Source organism: Limulus polyphemus, unplaced genomic scaffold (assembly GCF_000517525.1).
Source record: "Limulus polyphemus unplaced genomic scaffold, Limulus_polyphemus-2.1.2 Scaffold3683, whole genome shotgun sequence".
Lineage (NCBI taxonomy): Eukaryota > Metazoa > Arthropoda > Merostomata > Xiphosura > Limulidae > Limulus > Limulus polyphemus.
This window is the reverse complement of record NW_013669293.1, coordinates 18,844-38,775: the sequence shown is the minus strand read 5'-3', so window position 1 is coordinate 38,775 and position 19,932 is coordinate 18,844. Positions and strand designations below refer to the sequence as shown.

General features: G+C 35.4%; 1 protein-coding gene across 7 annotated transcripts in view; it reads left to right on the top strand.

Moving 5' to 3' along the window:
• Nucleotides 1-19,932, top strand: part of LOC106469849 (FAD synthase-like) — a 34,020-nt gene that overhangs the window by 9,785 nt on the left and 4,303 nt on the right. For 6 of the 7 annotated variants that reach the window (XM_013930363.2, XM_022398408.1, XM_013930362.2 and 3 more), the window contains 2 exons: nucleotides 5,419-5,682; nucleotides 10,628-10,788. In XM_013930363.2, coding sequence (XP_013785817.1) covers nucleotides 5,419-5,682; nucleotides 10,628-10,760 — 397 coding nt within the window. In that variant the 3' untranslated portion in view covers nucleotides 10,761-10,788. Of the gene's footprint in view, nucleotides 1-5,418; nucleotides 5,683-10,627; nucleotides 10,789-19,932 lie in introns of those variants that run through there. The other variant, XM_022398406.1, reaches the window with a different exon arrangement.

The window sequence follows — 19,932 nt, the reverse complement described above, 5'->3', positions numbered from 1 at the left end:
TTCCACTTTGATCAGGTTATGGGTGTATGCTCTCTCCTTGGTATCTTAGTTGATTTGTTCCTGGGATCTTTTGGAGAGAGATGACTTACTGGAGGGAGTTTGGCTTCCTGCATTAGCCCTTAGGGTTCTAAGAGAAGCTCCTTTTCTCAGTATTTTTTTGGGGGGAATTCCAGAATCCATGGAATCTCGAGTAGATGTGGCCTGTCTACATTCTTCATTTTCTACGCTGGCTTCTTGAAGGTCCCAGAGTTCTTCTACAGACAGTTTACTGCATGTTCTGTTCATGTTTCCAGACCTCCTGCTTCAGTGCCACGATCCATTGGAACACAAGGGTGATTTCAACCTTATCAGTGGGGATCTTCCTTCAGGGTGGAGTGTATATTTCAGCATCAGCGACTACCTTATGGGGTCAGGTCCTGTGCCTCAGAGGGTTCATGTCTGTATAGGAGACATTCACCACAGATCAGTGGGTCATTCAACTTCTCAGAAGGGCATTGGGCATTTAGTCCACATCTCCTTCTCCTCTGTCTTTCATACCGGATAGATTTCCACTCCCCAAAGACTCTCTTACATCCAAACATCAAGCACAAGCCATCCAGGATCTTCTGCACCAAGAGGCCATAGAGCTTATCACCTCCTCTCTCGAGGATTTTTATTCTAGGCTGTTTATAATACCAAAAAAAATGGGCAATTGGCGACTGGTCATTAGCCTTTCTAATCTCAATCATTTCTACCAGCCTCCTCGATTTATAATGGAGTTGTATCTTTCCCTTCAGTGGCACTTTTCAACCGGAATATGTATGACAAAATTCTACATCGCAGATGCCTAACTTCATATCCCAGTCGTTGAATCTTCAAGGAGTTATCTCCGTTTCATGCACAACAGCCATGTTTTCAGTTTCATGCTCTACCAATCAGCCTCACTTCTGCTCTATACGTTTTTGTCAGATAGTCAGAATGTTTTTGTGTGTTCTTCACTCCCTCAGCATTCACACTTATCATTACATAGATGATTGGCTTCTTCTCATCCCTTCCTGCCATTTGACAGAACTACACACTCAACCTCTGGTATCAGAAGCTGCAATAGCTGGGTGTCTTATTAAAAAAAGGAGAAGTCTATTCTTACTCCAACACAGTATCTCATCCATTTACGGGTGTTTTTCAATGCCAGACATAGCTGGGGCTAACCTTCTCCTATACTCTTTCAGGCTATGAAACAGGCAGTTCTTCAAATACAGTTGTTTCCTTCTCCACCAGCAATCACAGTTCTATCTCTTTTGGGGATATGGGAATCCTTGGAATCACTTATTCCTTTAGGTCGTGTACACATGTGGGCCTTTCAGTGGTCGTTATTGAACCAGTGGAACAGTTGCACAGATGTACTGGATTGTCCAATAAGACTGTTGAATTCCAGTATGCTGGTATCTCAGCAGGTGGTTGAACAGGGACAACCTAACTGCAGGTGCCAGAGATACATCTGTTCACTGATGTTTCTCTTCAGGGCTGGGGTGCTTGTATTGACAATATGGAATTCAAGGAACTTTGGATTATAGAGGAAGCTTCTCTCTTCATCAATATTTTAGAACTTTTAGCAGCTCAATGAACTATAACCCAGGTCTTGAATGGTTTTGAGAGAAGGTGGTAATGATTTGTTTGGAAAATTCCACAGTAGTCTCATCCTTTTCAAAGCAAGGGAACACTCACTCCAGATCTCTCTGTTTTCAAATATTGGATCTTTTCCTTTGAGCACACAAACACCAGATTGTTTTCCTTGCTTGTCATGTTCCAGGGGTAACGAATCTAGTGGCTGACCAGTTATCTCATCCCAACAGAAATCTTCTTACGAAATGGATGCTTCTTCCTCAAGTTTTTCTTTGGATCTGCTGTTGTCTTGGGGCACCACATATCGAGGCTTTCACTACACATTGGAGTGCTCAACTCCTGTCCTTCTTGTCTCCAGTACCTCACCCTTTGGCATAGGAAGTAGAAGCTCCCAGCCAGGATTGGACTGGTCTTCATCTTTATGTGTTCTCTCTGATTCGTCTGCTCTCACAGTCCTGGCACTGATTCGCTCCATATCCTGTTGAGTTTTTTTTTGGTGGTACCATATTGAACAGATAAGCCCTGGTTTCCATTCCTCCAGTATCTTCAGGAGTGACAACCTCTTCCCCATCCGTCCTGATGATCTCGGGTTGGTCTTTTTCATCCAGCATTTGACGTTATTCGACTTCATGTCTGGTTTTTATGTGGTCCATTGCACGACATCAGGGATTGACATCTCATGTGGCATCCTTATTTACACATTCCATTTGCATTCTTCTTTGGAAGTTTATAAAGGAAATGGTTTACTTATCACCAGTGTTCACTCAGACATGGGTGTAACCCTTAACGTCTCACTGTGCAACATGTCTCTTAGTTTTTGACCTGGTTCTTTGACAAAGGTTTGGCGCTTTTGACCTTTGTCTGTTGCCCTGTATAAGACTGTCTTATCAGCTCCTTCTCCTTTTTCTACGCGAAGAAATATTTTCGAGTCCCCGGTTTTGTCATTACTTTTCAAATCATTTCAGGTTGGTTACCCATCCTCATTAGCCTTTCCAGGTTCCTAACTAGGATATAACAGTGGTTCTTCATGCATTATCACATCCACCTTTTGAACCTTTGGGGTCATATTCACTATATCATCTTTCATTTAAAACATGTTTTCTTCTGTTATTGGCTAGCAGGGTTGAAATTCAGTTGTATTTGCACTCCAATGTCATAGGACACTGTACCACTCCAACTATGTTTTGTTGTATCCAGACAAGGTCTTTCTACCTAAAATTGCAACAGCTAGGAAAGGAAATAAGGCTTTCTTTCCTATTCATCTTCCCTCCATTTCCTACTTATGTGACCTTTCGGATCTGGATCGTCTTTTAAGGTGCCCTGTTTGGGCTCTCCGATGTTATGTGGATGCACTGAAGCATTTTGGGAATTACATCACAGGTTCTTTATCCATTAAGATCCTTCAGTTTCTGTCAATTTATCCTCTGTCAGGAGCTAAGTGTGTTTCAGAAGTTTACACTTTTCTATACCGAAAATATATTTCCAATAACATTTACCTCCTCTCACATTATCCCACCCTTCCTCCCCATAATAGCCGGTGTTTTGGTCTGATAACCTTGTCAGTCTCAAAAAAGTGAATGAAAAAGAATAACAGGAAGCTTTTATACAGATCTGGTATAGAGGGCACATTGATGTAAGTGGAGAGAGTCACAAAACTAAAATCACTGGAGGTGATATAGTGGAGTATAAAGACTGGAGCATGTGAGGTAGAATTCATACCATTGCTTAGATGGGCAAAGAAGAGAACCTTTTGTCAGGATAAAGGTAAAGTGTGAGAAGAGGTAAGTATTATCAGAAATACATTTTCGGTATAGGAAAATGTAAACTTTTTTTATCTTTAGGTGATTTTTCAAAAGTTTACTAATCTTGGTTGATGTAAAAACTTTACTTCAAAATGTGAAAGTATGTGTATAGTTTTTGAAAATGAAAAACATTAGCCTTGCAATACATGACACCAGAATTAATAGTAGTAACATTTCTGACATGTAATATGATAATGAAATAGTGAACACCTTTTGCTTCATACATTAAATGCTGTGGTATTCCTGATTTGGATGAAAATGGCACATAAGTAAACATCCTCAGATAATAGCAGGTTCAAGATTTAGTTGTATTGAAGGTGAGCATAAGTACAAAGACAGAAGAGAAAAAACAAACAAGGCTGACAAACACTCAATGTAAACAATGTTAAGTTTTTTAACTTACAAGTGAGCCTGTAAATTTTACATGTGTGAATGCATTACATATGGTCAACAATAATCAGTTTCCTTCTTAACATTCTTGTAAAGTACTGGACCTTTTATATTTCTCATGTTAACTTATTTCACAAGCATCTCACCCTATTAGAAAAATATAAATTATCTTAATTGGAGCCTTGTCCATTTTTTCCAAATCCTTAAGTTTATATCCTCTTGTCATATTGTCTTAAGAATTCAGAATAAAGAAACCAGTGGTCTTTACCCTATCAATCCCCCAAATAATCTTATAATCCTTATTGAGGCCATATGTTACCCTTTCTCAAGTGAAAATGAGTTAGAGATCTTAATGTGTCCTCATAACATTACCCCCTCTATCCCCAGAATCATTCTAATAGAACTCCTTTGAGTCCTTTCCAATATGTGAGATTTTTTCTTTGATAAGGAAACTAATACTATTCTAAGTGATGTCAAACTAAAAATTAATACACAAAAATAAATTACCCTGTCTTAGAATCAATGTACATGTATTTAAGTATATCATAAAATCCCAATAGCTTTGCTACTAGCAACAGAGCATTTCCTTGATGGCTTGAGTGACTTCTCCAGACTATACACAGACCCTTTCCTTCAGCCATGCCATTGAGCTCCCATCTTTGTTAAATGCAAGATCCAATTTATAATAACCTAAATGTATTACCTTGCACTTACTATAATGAAAGGTAATTTGCAAACTATTTGTCAAACTTACCAGCTGACCAAGGTCATTCTATATTACCCTAACATTCTCAGTACAATTTTACAAATACCCAACAGTTTAATGTCATTAATAAACTTTCTAGTTTTCTTATTATTACAATATCAGTGTTATTATTGGAAATAAGGAAAAGCAAAGGCTCAAATACTGTCTCCATAATTTTTTTACTTTAAGTCTCTCACAAAGCCACCATTCTATACAAACAATTAGTCTATCCCAAAGCCTCACCAATGTGATTTTTGTAAGTAATATTCGATGTGCCACTTTATCAAATGCCTTTTGAAAATTAGGTACACCAAATCCATACCATTTCCATCATACGGATAACATGTAGCATCCTCAGAAAAAAAAGATTAATAAGGCAAGGTTTTCATTTGGTGAATCCACTTCTAAGTTACTCCAATCTAATCCATGAAACTAACATTTGTCACTTACATGTACATATTTTAGATTGATATGTAGTGCTGACCAATGCGTGTGTGATTTTTAGAATACTGTATTTTGCAAAATATGTTGTATATATCTAAAAAAATATGTGGAGCAGTTTAAGAAAAATTTAATCCTATACAGTAGCTAATTTGTATTAAAAAGTATAGAATCTGTTATCTGATATGTTATTAAAGCTGTTAGATTTTAGATTCACTCAATTTCATTATTATAGTAAAATTTAATTGTATGATTTTAAAATTTTCTCATAAACATTACAAAAATTCAGAGTACAATATTTTTATTTGATTTTAAAATTATCATTTTCCAATTTAGTATACCAAGAATATAAACAAGATACCATTTGATATTTTGTTTTTGTGAACTTTCCTAGATCATCTCTGTGACTATTATATAAGACATTTATGTATTTCTCAGGTATAATCTTAACGTGATAAAGTTCTCTGGTAACATCAAAGAATCACTGTGGAAACTTCACAAGGAACATTCTGAAATCAAGGCTGTTTTGATGGGGACTAGGGCAACTGACCCTTATTCCTCCCGTCTTAAAACTTTTCAAGAAACTGATCATGGTTGGCCCCCACTTATGAGAATTAGTCCTCTGTTGGATTGGGGATATCATGATGTCTGGGGATTTCTTCGTACCTTGCATATACCTTATTGTTCGTTGTATGACTGTGGGTAAGTTAGAGTATTGAATAGCATAGAGAATTAAATGCAGAAATATTTAACCAGTAGAAACATCTCATCTGTGGGTATGTCATTATAATATTACTGTGGTTGGTGTGTGAAGTTCTTCCAAAAATATCAGTAGCCACTTAATCTTTTCAACCATCATTAAATAATTTCACAAAACAGTTAACCATGGATGTGTACACATATAGAAATTTGCTTTCTTCCTTACACTTGGTTCTAATAATTAAGAGTTGGAGCTTTCTAAACATGTCATTTTCTAAATAATAATTTGCCAGAGACTTCCTGACAAACACTTGTGAGCTATGTGACTGCAAATACATTTTTGTTATGTTATTGAAGTTGGAAAAGAAACTTGTGTTCTGTGGCTGTTGATGAATAGAGACTGTACATGCACATCCTCTTGCATCTGGTTGAGTGTGCAACTGTATAGTATTATATTTTTTCTTGATTGTTTCAACCTTTCACACCTGGACATGAGTCTTTTGTGTATGTCATAACTTTTTATAGTATTGCATTCAAGATTTCATTTAACAACTTTATTATCAATGTAAGACAATAAACTTGACATAAAAATGTAGTTTACAATTCAAATTTGTATAGTATCTAAGTATTAATATCTTAATTTCAAAAAGAAACATTAAAAACTTTGTAGTCTTCATTTTTCTGGATCACATGACATGTTTGAGCTTCGATTTCTCCTTTTCAGAATTTTCTAACATAAAAAATGAACTTTTGCTGAAAACAAATGTTGATATTAACTTAGGAAGTTCTAATAGTTATGCAAATCAAATATAAAAACTATAAGATTAAAAAAGTTTATCCTTAGCATGAAAATCACCATTCAATCAGATTGACTCAGAGAAGGCTTCAGAAATTCACAGACAAACCTTAATAGAAATGCTTTAAGAATGTAATATTTACTAAAAGCTTGCCCAGTTTTGTGAAGACTCATTTAGTAGATCCAGAATTCTAACAAATGTTTGTATTGCTTCACAGTTACTCGATCAATTTGACAGTCTTTAGACAGATGGTTGAATATGATATTGAAGACTGAAATAGCTGTTGAAATAATTCTTTAGCTCACCATAGCTTATCTTTTATTCATATTTACTCCTTAGATTTTGATACAGACATCTTTACATAAAAATAAAAATGTTGTAATATTTTACAATCTATGGTAACAATTTACATATATATTTGGTTTGTCTCTGTGTCTACTCAAAATAAAAGGTAGTATGGCACGATTACAGAGGTAGTGAAGTTAAAAAGTAACCCAAAAACACAGCAAGCTACTTCTGCTAAAATGCGAAATTTCTCTAGCAGAGAACAAGATAATTCATACAAGTTTAAACCTACAAACACCAGCCATTCTCACAAGCTTCTTCCAAAGCACACAGCTGAATGGAAAACAAATTGTATGAATGGTATCTGGCGTGTTATAAACAGAAGTATGTTTCTTCAGCTTGGCAATTAGTGATATTTGATAATCAGTTAATCATCTAGATCATTAATAGATTACATCCAACTAATCAGTTGTTCTCACAATATGGCTAATAAAAAGTTCAAATTAAAAACATTATTCCATCATTATCCAATCAGATGGCTAAAAACACACAATATCACTCTAAAAATTTGGTTTCAGTACCTGTTAAAATAGAGGACGTATGACCAATTCTGTAGCTTTATGCTTAACAACAAACAAATTCAATGGCAATATTTTGATTGCATGGATAGTTGAAATAAGTGGAAACCTTATTTCTGATTAGTTGAATATTTTTGAGTCATGACATTAATCATAGTTTCAATTTTTGTGACTAATTGATGCTCCCAGGTAATCAGATTATATCAGGTTAATCACCCAACTTTAATGCTCCCACATTAGACAGAGTATAATTTAAGTTACAAGGAAATTTGTTATTGTCTTGCTGGTGATAGGACATTTCAAAAACTGCGTAAAACATATCACAAAACGTTTTCAAGGGTTTATAATGGTTGCAGATTATAAATATAACAATAAATTAAACACTCAGAGCAGTGAGAAAAATCTTAAAGTGAACCCTGCTTACTGACATTCTGGCATGCTGTCACCACTATACTCTGAGGAAATACTACCTATGTACAGCCACACATCCAAGTTCCTGTACAAGACAAGAAATTATTTCTGTGCTTTACATAGACACTTCCCATGAAATTTTAGGTCTTTGAGTTGTTCAAATCGCTCTTGGAAGATGTTGTCTGTGCAAGTTTGACAGATTGGAAAGCATATACAAAAGGGGACAACATTTCTTCATGCTTTGTGTAAAGCATCTTTCAGAGGAAGTGTTGTAGAGCTATAGTCCATAATAGTACAGTCACACAGAGCATTGTCAGTGTTTGAGGAAAGGATAGTATTAGACTAAGCACTTATCCTTGTATCATTGTTGATGAACATGAACACCATTCTGTATTAATCTTCTAACAACAAAGAGTTAAATCATTAATGTTACTGTCAGAGACAAACTTCACTTTCTGTATGATAAGGTTTCTTTTTAGGACTTTATCACCCACGTGTGGGTGCATTCTACCTTGAAAACAAAACTGAACCATTGAATTAAAAAAATTATATACAGAAAATAGCCTTGAAATTGTTTAGTACAAAAATTCAGAGTTGAAATTTTTTCAATAAGAAAGGTTTATTTATTTAATTTTATATATCAAAATAAATAAATAAAAATTACTAATTTAGATTTTGGGTTGATTTCAGGGAGCTTTAGATGAAATAATTAGTGTTTGTAAGTTACCTGAATTTTTTGTGAGATAATATGCCACTGATAGCCCCTAGGATGAAAGTTATGATAGTTTTGAACATGATAGTACTGATTTAACCTAATTTATAGATTTTTAGCTAATTACTTTTTTATGAACTAAGTTGTTTTGGTGAGATACAACTGCCTATATATCTGTTTCATGAAGTCACAGACTAGTAATGTAAGCTTTTTTTCCATTTTCAACAGTATTTAAAAGAACGGTTTTGGTGTTTTGTTTCATGATTCTCTTAAGCCATCTAAGCAATGTGCTGTTGCTAGCAGCAGGATAAATAGGATTTTAGGTTGTCTCTTCAGAAATATTGAATATGAGTTGAAAGAGGTTGCAATGTCATTGGTTAATGCCACATTTGGAGTACAGTGTTCAGTTTTGGGCTCTTTACCTTAGAAAGGACATTGAACTGTTGGAAAGGATTCAGAGGAGGGCTAATAGGATGATTGATACCTTGGATGTAAAAGGTGAAGATCTTTAATTTGTTTTCTCTTGAAAAGAGTTAGAGGGAATCTGTTTGAGGTTTTTAAGATTGTTAAGGGAATTGATATTGTTAATGGCCCATCTTTTTTCATATTTAATGGTGAGAATGGTAAGACTAGGGGACACATAAATTTTGGCAAGGTAGTAGTCATCTTCACCTTAGACAGTTTTATTTTACTAACAGGGTGTTTGGCCTTTGAAATGGTTTGCTTTCAGGTATGATAAATGCAGTTAATTTAAGGGAGTTTAAGGGAAAACTTGATAAATATTTGAATGACGAAATCTGGTTATGTTTTTTTTATTTAATGTTTAGTGTAATTTAGTGAATAGAACAGTCTAGATGGACCTAACAGTCGCTTGTTGTCCTTTAATGTTGTTGTAAGCCAAGATGGCTTTGAGTTCAGTAGAGATGTGCATAAAGATTGGAAAAAGTAACAAAACTTAGCTTTGTGATATGTTGCTAGAAGAAAAGGTGTTTGTGAACACCTTTTGCCATAATTACAGCTCTGATTCTTTTTTTTTAAAGCTTGCAAGAAGCTTGTTTTGTCATTTTATATTTTACGTGAATTATGATGTTGCAGTATAATAGGAAATGTTTTACATGTAACAGAATGAAGTAGTCTTAGTGCAGTTATTTTGTACATGACCAAGTTTCTTCTACTATTTACATCAGACTTTATTAGCCTAAGTAACTACTTGAATGTAAAAAAAATATATATATGTTTATATTTTATATACATATAACATTGGTTTAAAAGTTTTCACATATTAAATGAAACCTTCTGATTAGAAATAAAAAAGAAAAAGCTGGCTTGCTTATAATTTTGGTGAAATACCTATTTTTATTGTATACCAGTGTTTGTAAACACACTGAAACAGTGTGTGGTGTTTTTCAAATCAAAACAAAGAGAAAATTTGCAGTTTATGAAGAAAAACTATGTAAGAAAGTTTTAAAAGAATGTAGGTAGACACAAAAATCCATAATTTGATCTAAATGAAGGTAAGCATTTTCAGTTTGCTAAAACAAATCACAATGAAATCTTTCAAAAATCAAAATTTTGAAAACTTTCAAACTGCAAGTTCATATAAATATCATATATAAAAGTAAGATATTTGCAGAAGCTACATAATCTGTAAAAAGTTATAAACTTTCAAACTATTCCATCCAGTAATTTTTTTATTTTTGTTGCATTTTAATATAAACTGTATGATAGGTGCATCAAATTGATGCACATGTGTCTGAGAGAATTAATACTCTCTTAACCTACACCGTTGTTAGGTCTTCACTGTACCCACTTTTCAGTGCAAACATGCTTGTTATATTTTATTGGATGCTAGACACCTTAAAATTCAATTCCAAACCTTTTTATAAAATATGTTTAGATTAATATGTATATAAAACATTAAATAATAACAATTTCAGTTATTCAGTGTTTTGAAGTGTATTTTGATAATTCATTAATTTTACATTTGCGTTGGTTATGTAATACAAAGCTGAAATAACCAGTTGTCAAAGTTTTATACATATTTAGGATCACTTTTATGGTACCTTTTAGCAATAATGGGCTTTCTGAGTTATGATTTATTAAAAACAGTTTAGCTTTTGTGTAAGTTATCATTCTTACTGTATTTTTATTCAATCTGTGGTCAGGTATACATCTCTTGGAAATCAAACTAATACTCGTCCAAACCCTCGGCTGCTAGTCCAGGAAGACAATTGTTCTAGGTATCGTCCTGCATACATGTTAAAGGATCCCAGTGAAGAAAGAGAGGGGAGGAATTAAATTGCCCAACTTGTTACATCTTTAATAGGTTTGTGTCATTTAGGTTTGAAAAACGGTATTAACCAGAGTAATTCTTAATGTCTAACTCATTCAGATAATTTTATCACCTTTTTTCTCGACAAAGTGTTTAAACAGATTTCTCTACACAAGTGCTGTGATAATTAACGTACTTGATTGTGATTTTTAGTTGCTTAGTGGCTTTATGTTTAGATTATATTTAATAATTATTATTTAAAAAAATAATAAAAATTGCAACACACCATTTTCAGGCATGAATTCCCAGGTTACTGTTTCCAGCACTGGGGCTAATCAGCCCTCTTCTATTCCACCTTTGTTATTTAGCATTTCTCAAAGGTAAGGGGCGTCACTCTTGGTTGAGGCTGTCTGTGATCTTATTAGTTGTGAAATGGAGTCATATATTTGGTCTGGGGGGGGGGGGTTCTGAGGCTGCTTTGTTGATGATCCAGGACTGTCTGATGAGAAATTGGACTCTCTTTTTCAAGAGGTTTTGTTTACTAGGTCGGCTTCTCGTGAGGCCAGTTTGGATCAGCCACCTCATGCTCCATTTCTTCAGTTAATGAATCAGGGTTATGAGGTTTGGGGGCTTTCTCCAGTTGCCTTTGAATCTACTCCTTTCTTGATGGTTGAAAGGTCTGAGGGTGACTACTTAGTTTTTCCTCCTTCACCTGATATTGCTGTTCATGCTGGGAGATTTACTGCTCTATTATGTGACAGGATAGATATAACTTGTCCCCCTTGTTTGTCTGAACAGCATGCTTTGGCTTACAACTGCCAGGTGGACATATATTTTGATCCCACAGACTAGATCCTGTTTGGGATATGAGGGGTTCCAGACTGGACCATGTGATCACTTTGAATAGATTACAATTTCTTGGATTTGTTTGACCCTCACTCCTGTTCTAATATATTTTTCTTCCCTCCAAAAAACTTTTGTCGGAAGTCTATCAGTGGTCCCCACATCAATTTGAGGATGTCTTGGGTCTTGCGCTGACTTCTGTCTTGGTAAGATTGGCAGCATCTCCTCTTTCTTTGGTTTCTTGGCTTGTATGTTGTTGGGATTTATTGGGTAGAGATGCCTTGCTAGAGGGAGTTCATCTACCTGCTGTAGCTCTCTGTGAGTTACATGAAGCTCCTTTTCTTCGTCCCTTGATTTTCACAGGCATCGCAGAGGCATTGGAATCATGAATTTATGTCACCTGTTTGCTTTTTTCCTTGTTGTTGGCCTCTAGACTTTCTTTGGCTGTGGAAATGAGGTTATGACAATTGAAGGCCACCTGGCATTCCTTTATCACAGATCCATGGGTACTTCAGGTTCTGGTGTCAAAGTTGGTCATTCTGTTAACTTCACTTCAATTATCCTCCCAACCTGTTGTATATCCATCTTCATCAGATCCACTGAGTGTGGATCTTTATTCCAAGGCTATCAGAAAGTTATTGGTCAAGGGGGTGGTAGAGAGAGTCAATCCCATTCTTCTGGGATTTTATTCCCGTTTATTTGTTATGCCCAATAAAATTGGAGATTGGCAGCCAATCGCCGATTTTTCTCATCTTAACCAATTTTTAGATCCTCCTGGTTTCACAATGGAGTCCTTTCTCAACCTACCTTTGTATTCTTCAGCATGTCTGTGGATGATCAAGTTCAATGTTGCTGATGCATATCTCCACATTCTCATAGCAAAGTTATCCACCACTATCTTTGTTTTGTGTACAGGGATCAGGTTTTTCAGTTCAGAGCTCTACTATTTGGCTTATCATTTACACCATATGTCTTTGGCAGAGTCATACAAGTTTTTCTTGTTAACTTCATACTTTGGGGCTATGCATACTCCATTATCTGGGCTGGTTACTTTTGGAACCATCTCATTAGTTGGCAGAACAACATACTCAGATTCTCCTTTTAGAAGCTACCAAGGCTGGCTTTCTTATCAGAGCCACGAAATCCAATATGTTTTATGCCAGGCTCAGCCAACTCCCGTCCAGCTCCAGGCTATGGAATTGTTCTATCTCTTTTGGGTATGTAAGCATTCCTCAAATCTCTGATTCCTGCACACGAGCACACATGTGGTCCCTTCAGTGATCACTGCATGACCAGTGGATCATGAATTCCGATGCACTGGATCATCCAGTCTCCTTAATTAGGAATAACATCTTAGTTCTTGAGTGGTGGTTGGATCAGATCAACACTACCATAGGTGTTCTTATACCTCCCCCCTTGTCCTGAGTTTCATCTCTTCACAGATGCCTCACTTCAGGGGTGGGGTGTGTATATTGAAGGTTAGGAAATCCAGGGTCTATGGATGGAAGACAAATCTTCCACAGCAATATTTTAGAACTTCTTGTTGTCCATCAGGTAATGATTCAAGGTCTAGATCTATTGCAGGGGAAAATCATTATGATTAATTCAATCAATTCCACAGTGGTTTCTTACATTTCCTGTCATGGGGAATGCATTTTCAGGACCTTTGTTTTCGAACTTTGGATATTCTCTACTGAGCTTACTCCCATTATATCAGCCTGTTCACTTGCCATGTTCCAAGGTTGATAAATTATTAGCAGATCACCTGTCTTGGCCCAATCAAATTTTTATCAATTGAATGGATGCTCCATCATGAAGGTTTTTCAGTGGATTTGGTCTCAGTTCAAGACTCCGATGATCGATGCATTCGCCACTCATTGAAACTCTCAACTACAGCCATTTTTGGTCCCCAGTACCTGATTCTTGGACAGTGGCAATAGATGCATTCAGTCAATATTGGATGGGATTACACCTCTGTGCCTTTCCCCCAATTCATCTGTTACCCAGAGTTCTGGCTATGATTCGATCTTCTACTTGAGAGCTGTTGGTAGCCCCAGATTGGCTGGCCCAACCGTGGTTTCCTCTTCTACAATATCTTCAAGACGGTCTTCCTCTTTGGCTATCTCTGTTGAGGCAACATCAGTCCAACATTCTACATCCAAATTCCCAAGCTCAAACATCATGGTCGGAAGTTATGCAGTCCTTCGCATGGCATTGGGGTTTAACTTATAAAGTTGACTTGTATTTGTCTCAATCTATCTGTAGACCCATAACAGCCATTTATCAACAGAAATGGCACACTTATAGCCAGTGGTGTCTCATGAGGAAGTTGGACCCACTTCACCCAAACGTTCCCACCATATCTTATTTTTTGACTCGGGTCAAGCTTTATATAAAGCAAATTTATCGACTACTTTTTGTTATTCTATACATCGAAAAGTTTTTGAATCCCCAGTGCTAACCAACCTTCTCCAATCATTTAGAGTCCTTCTTCCCAAACAGCCTTTTCAATTACCCAGCTGGGATATTAGGGTGGTATTACATGCTTTGTCTCAACATCCATTCGAGCCTTTAGCCTTATGTACCATGTATCACCTTTTCTTTAACCCTATTGCCACAGGTATCCTTTGCTGTCCATGACACAAAGTTTTAGTGGCTTACATTCAAAATTTTATGTAACTACTTTTTGTTTATAAGTTATACCAATTAGTATAGCATAAAATCTTAGCTAATAATCCATATTTTAATAGAATATAAGTTCATTCTAATTCTTAATTCTATTCTATGAGGCAATATTTAAAAAAATCCTGAATTTGCCCTTGTGTGACACATGTGACACATTTTCTCTAGATATATTCTCTTCTCTATTTTATCCACCACCCCTTCAAAAAGTATGAAATTAAAGGTAAATTACTCCCTATAAAATCATCATTGCTCAGACAAATCATAATTTTATGGCCTTCAATTTTGTTTGATTACAGAGCTATCAAATAGAAAATCAGACCCCTCCTGCCACACCCACCTGTCACATCTTTTCTTTCAGGATTTTTTCATAGTTCTCTCTTATGTTTAATTATATATAAGTAGCTTGGATGAACTTGTAACAGTTCTTGTTGCATAGTTAGAAAGCCAGAAAAATTTTGAGAGTTAGGGGAAATTGTTTACTTTTTGCATGTTATTAGTCTATGTTCTTTGGTGCATTATTTGATTAAATGAAAATTATTTAGTGTATTACTACCATCAGTCTAATAAAGGTAGGGTTAAGTGTCATTAACAATTGACAGCAAGAAAAAAAGAAGATTGGGTAAGTACGTTATTTTGTGTTTTTCATGTTTATTCTTTATTTATCATTATAAAAATAAATAAAATGTAAAAGTAGGGATCTTTTTAGGTTAGTTAAGATTAAATTAGGTAAAAATAAATAATAATATAATGTTACATGAAGCAAGCACGCAGCAGCTCATAATTAGCTCATGGGTAATGTAATTTGATAGCGTGAAGTGAGCTGCACGTTCCCTCGAATGATTTACATGGTTAGACATGGTTCAAAGGTCAATAAAACAATAAAATTTAATTATAACTAGATGTATACTGTTAGGAGCTTAAAGTTACTTAGGATAAACAAATGTAGTTTCATTTTACAATTTGAAATCATTCCCCAAAGAAAAAAAAGGTAATTTAGATTTATTTAGGTTTTGTTTTTGGTGGTTACAAGGTCAGTCAAATTCACCAATCCCATATAGAGATAGGGTAGGAGAAACAACAGATAAAATATAAAGTTTTACTGAAAAAAACGTTTCAAATGTATTTAGGAGATTTTAGGGATTACACAAAGGAAATTTGAGATTTTTTGAAATGAAGAAAAGTATTTTTAGTCTTAACATGAAAATTACTAGCACACAGACTATTCCAAACAAATACTCAATATATTCATGGACAAATCTTTATTTTAGTTTATTAAAAATACTTCATTAAAAATATGGTTTTTTGTATGTGAAAGACTTATAAGCCCATGTTGAGAGAGTTAATGGGTATTTTTTGTTGATGCTGGCATGTGGATGTCATAGGTTGGAGTTGTTTGCACTCTATTTGCACAGGACTCTTTATCACTCCACTTCTGTCCTGCTATACCCTGATAGTTCCTTTTTTCTTAAGACTCTGGCAGCCAGAGAAGGGGATAAATCCTTCTCACCAATTCTTTTGCCAGCTATTTCTCACCTCTACAATTGTTCCAACACAGATCAATTGGTATATCCTTTCAGAGCCCTGCGGTGTTATGTGGCTCACATTAACTCCTTTTGAGGTGATGGAACTCGACTCTTTTTTTCATTGGGATCCTTCAGTTTCCCAAGATTTATCCATATTGCTTATTCTGGACTTTTCTTTCAGATGAGGAACTTATGAGAGTTACATCTCATCAGATTCATTACATTTCTGTGTTTTAGCTGCCCATTTAAATTTCCCGTTGGAGGACATTGTAAAGGCTGGTATTTGGCCTTCTCCCAATACTTTTCTCTCACATTTTTTACACAATCTGGTAGTTTCTGAGAGTTTTCAACTACCCCCATGACCATTTTGACAACATCTGCTAGATTATAAGGAGGAGGGAGTATTTTTTTTGTCTTCCTCTTGTCCCTTACCTATTTTTTTTCACGAGATCCCACTCTGTGGTGAATGTTGCTCAGACAGGTGTGCTTTTATCAATCCAATTTCACTCCAGCAACCAATTTAACTATACATACTACTGGTTGAAACAGGCTCTGTATAAATGATTGTTCCATAAGACCATCTAGAAGCTCACCAAATGGTATTACCATATTATGCTGGACTGCCACTCATGACTATCATGAGAAAAGATAAAGGGAATCTTGCCTGTCCCTGCCGATCATTAGATTGAATAAATCTAGGTCGGTTTGCTTTTAAAAATTTAGGGAACTTGGTTCACATATTGCACTGTTTCCAGAGTACTGTTCCTCAGGACTTGCTAGTGAGCATTACCCCTAGATTCTACTAGTGGAGCTAGAGAGTCCATACCACACCCAGTTTCCAGTCACCGGGGTGGTAGACAAAGGCTTTTCCTCCAGAATGTTCGAGAGTTTCCTCCACTCTTGGAAAAGAGGGCAAAGTTGGGGGCCCTCCTACTCAGATCCCTGGATGTTTTTCCCAGACGTCGGTAAGAGTGGGACCAGCTTCCATGAGAGCCTACTCATAATATTGTTTCAGATTTGATTTTTGATCTATATCGGCTTAGTATATTGTTCATGGAAGGAGGTCCATTATCTCCTCGTAATACCAAATGTGGAGTGGTCCCATCCTGTTTCTTTGGTTGAGTACAGTGTTCCACATCCTCTAGATAATTCTGTCGGCTCCTTGCCTGCTTGGTTGTGAAGTGAGGATGAATGTTTCATAATTCCAGACTAGATGGGTTCTGTTCCTTTGATTAAGTAAGGCATACATGATTTCATCATTCTGAGCCTGGGCTGTTGCTTTTCAGACTTCTTCAGGTGGAGGAGAAAGTTTGTCTGCTTCAATGTTGCTTACTTTCTCGTCATGATTCTGATGGTTCGGAATGCATCACTATGGCAACAGGTTGGGATCAAATCAAATGTATATCTTTATATAATGTTGCGGTCAAATTGCCTTAGCCACCAACAGGGGGTTATAGGGACCATGACCTCTTAATCGAAACCCCGAGTTGTGGAACCTTGGTTTTCTGGTTGGGGCTGGCCTATAGCAATTACTCGTGCTATTCCACCCTTGATACCAGTGTTAAGTTTTGGGTGAAGAGCATACCTGTTCTGGATGTAGTGCAGTTTTCCATCTTGGGTACCACTCTTATCTTGGTACACCTCTGTTCTATACAGATGCTTTCTGTATGAAAGATGCCCTCACTGGCCCCTCCACCTTCTCAATGTGGAATTTTAGCTATAAGTGACAGTGAAGGTGTGTTTTGGAAGTTAACATTTTCCTAAACTTAAAAATGTATTTCCAATAATACTTATCTCCGCTGACATACTCTTGCCCTTCCTCCCCACTAAAAGCAGGTGTTAGACACTAGGAGGGTATCAGTCTCTAAAAAGTGAGAAAATTATCTGAATTAGGTGCTTATATACAGTACCAGGTTAGAAGGCGCATTGACATAGGTGGAGAGTGTCACGAGATAAATATTGCCAAGGGCAATTAAGTGGGGTATAAATAACTGGAGCAAGCGAGAAACAGTCCGACTAATGCTTAGATGGGCAAAGATTGAAACCCTGGCAGTCGAGTAATAGCTATAAATGTCAGCAGAGGTAAGTATTATTGGAAATACATTTTCAATTTAGAAAAATGTTAACTTAGAAGAAATGCAGCATAACATATATTACCATGTCTTTGGACAGCAAAAGTTCAGTCTATTAGAACAAATTGGTTACAAGTTAGAAGCTTTAGTGCCAAAAGTAACTAAAATTTAACTCTTCTAGTCATCTGTGAATGAAAGAAGAAATACAACAACATGATTAAGGATTGGACCAACAAACCTTATTGTAGTACTTTTACCTAATATGTGATATCATTAATCTAACAACTATAAGTTATTTCAGTAGAAGTTAAATGATTATATGAATATTATATAAAGTGGAATTAGATTACGGGTGTGCATTTACATATTACATACTCATTCTGCAAATATACTAAACACTAGCATATATTTTCTTCATATTCACTCCTGTATCAAAGTGGTTTCAAACTAAGCAGGGCACATGTAATTCTAACTTATGCAACATTTTATAATAATCCATTGTGACTTAAGATAACTTTAGACTATTACAGTACAGACAGGAAAAAAAATGTACAAGAAATACATATAAATGCATGAGAGGTAGCATTTGGTTCAACAAAAGGTACATATTTGCAAGCCAAGCATGTAAGTTTTTACCCGTAACCAGTGGCAGTAGCACTAGTACAGTTTAGAAAAAAGCCTCAAAAGGGGAAATGTTAGACTCCCTGTTTGTTATAACCACAAGTTATAGGATCGTGTTTTATGATAAAACTACATTCTATAAGTCACAGTAAATAACTGGTATTAAATGAGTATTTCAGCTTAACAAAACATCTTAGACTGATTATCATAAATATTTGTAGCTAAATTAAAATTTGTTAGGTAAAGTATGTCATTCAAGCTGATAATATTACAGAAAGTCAAATGTTATGTTTCATTTATATTAAAATTTCACTCAGTAAAACTACATGAATATATTTAAAATCAAACAGTATGTTAGAACTACTGAAAGTGTCACTGTCAACCCCACTGTGTGTTTCAACCATATCTGGACCAGTAAGAGTACCTTTTAGGTTTTTCAATGCACTTCTGCATATCAGATTTCTAAATTGAAGTAAAATTAGTAATTCTAACTTTTTCAACAATTTTTACTCAAAAGTATTTTAGAATTAATATTTTGTCATTTGTGACTTTTATATAGTGTAATTTGCAAAGAAAAAACTCAAACTTACATTTCTGTACAGGTCTGAGGAGTCTCACCTGTAAACAACGCATTTATCAGTATTTTAAATTATTTTGCCCATCCCAAGGCATAGGTTTATATTTGCTAAGAAACTATAATCCCTTCTGACTATAATTAATTCTCAAGGATTTGTTTCTCAAATGAGCCTTCCAGTGGCTCAGTGATATTTCTGCAGACTGACAACTCTTCTCATATGATTTTCCTTCTAATTTTCTTAGTACAGCTTTTTGTTCCCACCCATTTATGACGGTATATGATGTGAACCACTACTAATAAGTTCAGCTTTGAAAATTTCTACAGACTAAAGTTCAGATACCATTGATTAGAAAACTTATAAACCATTTACGTATGATATGAAAAGTGATTTATGGTTTCTTGAGAAAGTGACTATATGTAGCTCCTTCAGAGAAGACCAATGGAATTTACTGAAAAGTTTAGAAGATTTGAGAAACAAACCACAAATATGGGAGTTTTTTGTTTCATTAGATGTTCTTTTCATTCCTGAAAATGTTTTTGTGTTTAACTATGTTTTTTTGAAACCTACAGAAGTTTTATTTTACAATAATACATTAGGTAAGCCTAGTTAGTTTTAGATAGTACAGTAGGTGATGGCAAAGTACTCTGGTGACTTAAATCTTTACTTATAGATAAATGAAATATTATCTATTGAAAAGAAATTACATTTAATAGAAATTGATCTCGACCAAATATATTGTTAACAAAAATATTATTGTTACCTAGCCTGATCTAATACTGTTGCAACAGGTTAGTCATAGGTTGATGATAAATCTTTGTCAAAGTTCATTGTGTTTAAATTCGATGACAAGGAACCCACTTTGAGACTAATAATGGC